At 40.3% G+C, this 6,783-nt stretch overlaps 1 protein-coding gene across 1 annotated transcript; it reads right to left on the reverse strand.

Annotated features, from left to right (window-relative positions):
* Nucleotides 1-3,969: 3,969 nt before the first annotated feature.
* LOC308342644 (olfactory receptor 2W3-like) lies at nucleotides 3,970-4,917 on the reverse strand (the record flags this gene model as incomplete). Its single annotated transcript, XM_080803227.1, has 1 exon — nucleotides 3,970-4,917. The coding sequence occupies one exon, from the start codon at nucleotides 4,915-4,917 to the stop codon at nucleotides 3,970-3,972; it is 948 nt and encodes a 315-aa protein (XP_080659353.1).
* Between the last annotated feature and the right edge of the window lie 1,866 nt (nucleotides 4,918-6,783).

Below are 6,783 nucleotides of genomic sequence, written 5' to 3' on the forward strand. Positions count from 1 at the left end.
TTTTTTAAAGATTTTATTTATTTATTTGGAAGGGAGAGAGACAGCGAGAGAGGGAATACAAACAGGGGGAGTATAAGTAGGAGAAACAGGCTTCCCGCCGAACAGGGAGCCTGATATGGGGCTCGATCCCAGGGCCCTGGGATCATGACATGAGCCAAAGGCAGACGCTAATGACTGAGCCACCCAGGTGCCCCTAATTTGTTTTATTTAAAGTGCTTTTCCAAAAATGACAAAGAACAAGAAAACATAGCAAGACATTATAGGTTATGTCTACAACACTATTTCAATTTTCCAGTTCAAAACTACATTTTACCTTCTTTCCACTCCTCTATCAACTTACATTCCCTGCCATCATTCAACCTCTCACTATGCTTCAACTTGTGACTAATTATTACATTTCAACGAGGAAAAAGAGTGAATAACTCTGCGCATTATCTCCATAAAAAATACATACTCTTACTTCTGTTTATATATACGCTATATTTTACCCTATTGCAACTGAAATGTACTGGTTCCTACTGAAAGCCTTGAATTCACCAAGATTTGCCATTTTTTAAAGACCTGTTCTCATACTAAATACGTCTTCTGGCATCTATATATCCTTCTTCTGTATTTACATATTCACTTCAATTTATAAAACCATTTAGTATATCCTATTTTTAAATGAATAAAAACATTCCATGAGGCATTGCCTCGCTTACATGTTTTGTTTTCTGGACCACAGAGTATTCTAGCAAAACTTTCGCTTTTTCATCTTCTTTCTTTCTTCACTACACTCCAAATGGGATTTCGTACTCAACGGATCCTCTCAAACCATTGTCAACATCACCAACATCTCTTTTTGGGTCACTTAAATGCTTTCTATTTTAAGTTTTTTTAGCAATATTCCAAACACTTGATGAGCTCATTTAGATCTAGTTTCAAAAAACAAAAACAAAAACACAAACAAACAAACAAAACCCCACTACTTATCTTCCTTTCAGTTGCTGGTCATTATTTCTGCCAACCAAACCATCTTCAAACCTAGTGGAAACTACATTATTATTGTTGTCATTTGTGTGTCAGAAGTCTTGACAGGGCTTAGCAGGAATGGCTCATCTTTGTTCCATGTCCTTGCTGTGTAGACCATTTGCAAAGCTATATTTTCTGGATGTCTGGTTGAGTCAGATGACCTCATTCACAGTGCTGGCTGCTAGAACGGCTGGCTCATTCCAACAGGACCCATCTATTCATATTGCCCGTCAGCATTCAGCAGTGTGGTCTGAGCTCGATTTACATGGAACGTAGATCAAAAGGAAAAAAGTAGCAGCCAGGCCTCTGATGAACTGGGCCCAGGATGGGTACAGGAATATAACTGCCAAACTTTGTTGACCAAAGTGAGTCACATCACCGGACCGTATTGAAGGGTTCATTTGTGGATGGAGGGGCCTACAGACATGCATAGGATGGAGTTACCAGTAATAGTCATTTTTGGAATTTTGCCATTGACCACTCTGTCCAATACTGTTTTTCTGGTCCCTTCTCCTCAGCCTGATTTCTAAACATTAATTCATTTTAGGATTTAGTTCCTTTAACTTGTTTACTTCAGTTACCTTGTCTATTTCTACCCCACAAAAGGACAATAAAATCTGAGACATTTAAATAACATCCATATACTGGTGTATTCCAATTAATATTTCGAAACCTGCCTTTCTAACCTGAGCTCCTGAAATTTTATATAACCAGCACACTGATACCCTTGACTGTTTATTATTTATTTCAAACATAATTTGTCTAAAGCAGAACATTCTTTTTAAGATTTTATTTATCTATTTGACATACAGAGATCACAAGTAGGCAGAGAGGCAGGCAGAGAGAGAGAGGAGGAAGCAGGCTCCCCGCCGAGCAGAGAGCCCGATGTGGGGCTCGATCCCAGGACCCTGGGACCATGACCTGAGCCGAAGGCAGAGGCTTTAACCCACTGAGCCGCCCAGGCGCCCCTAAAGCAGAACATTTTAATTGCTACCCCAACAGCATATCTGCTTTTACTTCAGTCACTTCCATTCCAGAAAATGTTCCAATAAACAACCTATTTGTTAAAATTACAAATTACATCATTTTTTAAAAATTATTTTAATTAACATATAATGTATTATTTGCCCCAGGAGTACAGGTCTGTGAATCATCAGGCTAATACATTTCACAGCACTCACCATATCATACACCCTCCCCAGTGTCCATAACCCAACCACCCTATCCCTATCCCCCTGCCCCCTGCCACCCTCAGTTTGTTTCCTGAGATCAAAAGTCTCTCAATTCCTATGTCTCAGTCCACAAGTTCCATTAGAAAGTACTCTTGGCTTGAACTCTAAAATACGTCTCTGATTGTAAACTTACTCTTTCCACTGATAATGTTCATTGCAAACCGTTAGCTACTGTTGCCTCGTTGACTGCAGTAGTCTTTTCGCTTTTGCTTTTGTCCCGAAATATCCATTCCCTGCAGAACCGGTGGAGTGGACCTGTAAGGCTGAAAATCGTATTATTTACTTTCACAACAATTTCCTGTGCTACAGGTAAACTTTCCAGTCTGTAACACTGAGATTCTCCACGCTCCGGCCTTTTCTACCTCTTTTTTTTTTTTTTTAATTTTTTATTTATTTTCAGTGTAACAGTATTCATTGTTTTTTTCACCACACCCAGTGCTCCATGCAATCTGTGCCCTCCCTAATACCCACCACCTGGTTCCCCCACCCTCCCACCCCGCCCCTTCAAAACCCTCAGGTTGTTTTTCAGAGTCCATAGTCTCTCATGGTTCACCTCCCCTTCCAATTTCCCTCAACTCCCTTCTCCTCTCCATCTACCCTTGTCCTCTATATTATTTGTTATGCTCCACCAATAAGTGAAACCATATGATACGTGACTCTCTCTGTTTGACTTATTTCACTCAGCATAATCTCTTCCAGTCCTGTCCATGTTGCTACAAAAGTTGGGTATTCGTCCTTTCTGATGGAGGCATCATACTCCATAGTGTATATGGACCACATCTTCCTTATCCGTTCATCCGTTGAAGGGCATCTTGGTTCTTTCCACAGTTTGGCGACCGTGGCCATTGCTGCTATAAACATTGGGGTACAGATGGCCCTTCTTTTCACTACATCTGTATCTTTGGGGTAAATACCCAGCAGTGCAATTGCAGGGTCCTAGGGAAGCTCTATTTTTAATTTCCTGAGGAATCTCCACACTGTTCTCCAAAGTGGCTGCACCAGTTTGCATTCCCACCAACAGTGTAAGAGGGTTATCTATTTTTATCACTAAATGATAGCTTTATTCTTTGTTATTCATTGTCACCAACATACACATTAATGTGTAAATTTCACAAAATCAGGGGCTTTGTCACTCTTGATCAGAAGTTTAATCCCGGCATCCGGAACAGTGCCTGCAAGAGATTTGCCATTCACTAATTGCTGTTGAATGAATAAATAGATAAAAAGGAATAAGAGCCACATTTTGTTACGGAAGTGTTGTTTTTGTTTTTGTTGGTTTTGTTGTAAGAAAATGAAAGTGGAATATAAATTCTTGTCCACGCTGACAGATCTTACCAAGATTTATAATAGTGAATAATTAGTATAAAATATTCAGTATGTTCTAATGGTTAAATATTTCAGGAAGATTGGGTAAAATAAGTTTTAATTTTTTTCTCTCTTTCCTTTCTAGAAAACATGGACCTATTCACTGTCCCTAACTTTTAGCACAGTATGAAACATCTAGATATTTGTGTATCAGCAATGATTAATACTCTTTTGAGAACTATTGTTTTTGATATCATAATTTATGTACTCCTGCATAACTTGCACAAAGGAAAACTGAAGTTGGGTCATAAACTCTGTGAGGAAATATGCCCAAAGTCTGGAACATAGTAGTCATGCAAGATAATGGATACACATTTTTTGTAGAATTTTAACAAGGAGGAATTACTATCATTGTGTTTTATTATAATCTCTTCTTTAAACCCAGATTTCCCAAAACCAATCTTCTTAATGCCCCCTTCACCTCTTTGTTTCTGAGTGTGTAGATTAGGGGATTCAGGAGTGGTGTGACAATGTTGTAGAAAAGAGTGAGAAACTTTCCTTGGTCTTTGGAGGAGCTGGTTCCTGGTTGCATGTACATGTAGATGATGTTCCCATAAAAGAGGGAGACCACGGTGAGGTGGGAGCCACAGGTGTTGAAGACTTTGTGCCTCCCTGAGGATGACCGGATACTTAATACAGCTCTTACAATGTAGCCATAGGAGACCAGGATGAACACCAAGGGTGACAGAACAATGCCCACGGCCAAAATAAAGGCAATGCCTTCAACGGCAGCTGTATTGACACAGGCCATCCGGATCAGGGCAGGCATTTCACACAGGAAGTGGTCTACTTTGCGGTACCCACAGCGGGGCAGCCACAGAGTCATTGGAGACATGATCAAAGAGTTGGCCACCCCACAGCCCCAGGCTACCGACACCAAGCCCAGGCAGAGCTGTGGATTCATGATCACCATGTAGTGAAGGGGCTTGCAGACTGCAACAAACCGGTCATACGCCATGACCGCCAGGAGCAGGCACTCCACGCCGCCCAGGCCCAGAAACAAGAAGAGCTGGACGGCACAGCCTGTGTAGCTGATGGTCTTGTCACGCCCACTCAGGTTATAGAGCAGTTGAGGGATGGAGCTGGTGGTGAAACTGAGGTCCAGGAAGGATAGGTGGGTGAGCAAGAAGTACATGGGGGTGTGGAGGTGGGGGTCCAACCGGGATACCAGGATGATGGTGGTGTTGCCCACCAGGGTCAGGAGATAGGCAATCAAGATGACCACAAAGAGGATTCTCTCCAGATGGGGGCGGTCTGAAAACCCCAAAAGGATGAAATTTCCCTGGGTGCTCTCATTGGTCCCATCCATCTCTACTGTCTTCATGAGCATGGGAAATTAGGGAAAAAAAAAAGGAATTCACAGCCACTAATCATTCTGTATGTCTGTCATACTAACACTATTTGAAACTTTGAAAAAAATGTATGTGTATTTCTGTGTGCATAGCTTAAAATTTTAAAAATAGAGACAATTGGATGGAAAATTTTATAATTTGTTATAGAAATCTACTGAAAACAAAACATAAAACCTGAATACTATTTTAAAAAGAACAAAATTTTTGTTGCAAATTAGTTTTTTTGTTTTAGATTTTATATTTATCTTAGAGAGAGAGAGAGAGAGAGAGCAAGTGGGAGGGGCAGAGAGAGAGATTGAGAAAGAGTCTTAAGCAGACTCTGTACTGAGCATGAACCCAGGCTCAATCTCGAGACCCTGAGATCAAGACCTGAACAAAAACCACATTGGTCACTTAATTGATTGCACCAACCAAGCACCCCTAAATAAAATATTTTTAATAAGATAAAAAAATAAATAGTAAACCGGTAATATACTGGAGACATTTTGCTTAAAAATGGACAAAATGTTTAGAATATGTAAATATCTTGCAACATTTTAAGAAAATAGTTTTGCTTTGTGTTTGATAGAAAATTTGTATATTTTTCCTTTAGCTCTTAAATCCCCTGAACAAGGCTACATGTGAACAAACAAAATGTGTCCATTTGTACTGTACCTCACTGTAGGGAGAAAGTTGGGACATCATCGTAATATAAATTCGTTTTCTCTCCTTTCTTGTGAATACATTTTCTGAATGTTCCTGAAGCTGGTTAGAAGTGCTTGATAACTATTGGCAGTTAGTAATTCCTGTGAAAGTCCAATTTTTCCAAAACTTCTCCCAAAAATCTTAGGTTTGAGAGAGCATATTTTGGGTTCTCTGGTTTTTGTGATCTTTCATTACCAGGACCATATGTGAAATGATCTACCTGGTAGATACTACCACAAATCATGATATCAGTTTTCCTCCATGATCTCTCTTTTGGAAACTGAATACCTAACATAATCACTTTTATAGGTCATACTTTCCACATGGTAATACGTTGCCTTGTGTATTTACCTCACTTGAATTGCCCCACTTTTCATTCCAAATACAGTTTATGAAGATGTAAATTACTATAGTCAACATTCATCTGACAACTCCAATCCCTGATATTTGCCCTGTTTTCAGTAGAAGAACCATAATGATTCACTTATTAACTAATTTTTGCAATAGTTTATTAAATTCCCTATGACTCTGGAGGATTTTTTTTAAAATTTTTTATTTCTTTTCAGCGTAACAGTATTCATTGTTTTTGTACCACACCCAGTGCTCCATGCAATCCGTGCCCTCTCTAATACCCACCACCTGGCTCCCTCAACCTCCTACCTCCGCCCCTTCAAAACCCTCAGATTGTTTTTCAGAGTCCATAGTCTCTCATGGTTCACCTCCCCTTCCAATTTCCCTCACTCCCTTCTCCTCTCCATCTCCCCTTGTCCTCCATGTTATTTGTCATATGGTTTCACTTATTTGTGGAGGATTTTTTTAAAGATTTTTATTTATTTATTTGACAGACAGAGATCACAAGTAGGCAGAGAGGCAGGTAGAAAGGGAATGGAGGAAGCAGGCTCCCCACTGAGCAGAGAGCCCGGTACAGGGCTCAATCCCAGGACCCTGGGACCATGACCTGAGCTGAAGGCAGAGACTTTATTCCACTGAGACACCCAGGCACCTCAACTCTAGAGGATTTTTTTAAGCCTGTTTTTAAAATTTGGGAGAAGCTGGGATAGCTGGGTAGCTCATTGGTTGTGTCTGACTCTTGGCTTTGGCTCAGGTCATGATTTCAGGGGCATGGGATTAACACCACA

This window comes from Martes martes (genome assembly GCF_963455335.1).
Source record: "Martes martes genome assembly, chromosome: 5".
Classification (NCBI taxonomy): domain Eukaryota; kingdom Metazoa; phylum Chordata; class Mammalia; order Carnivora; family Mustelidae; genus Martes; species Martes martes.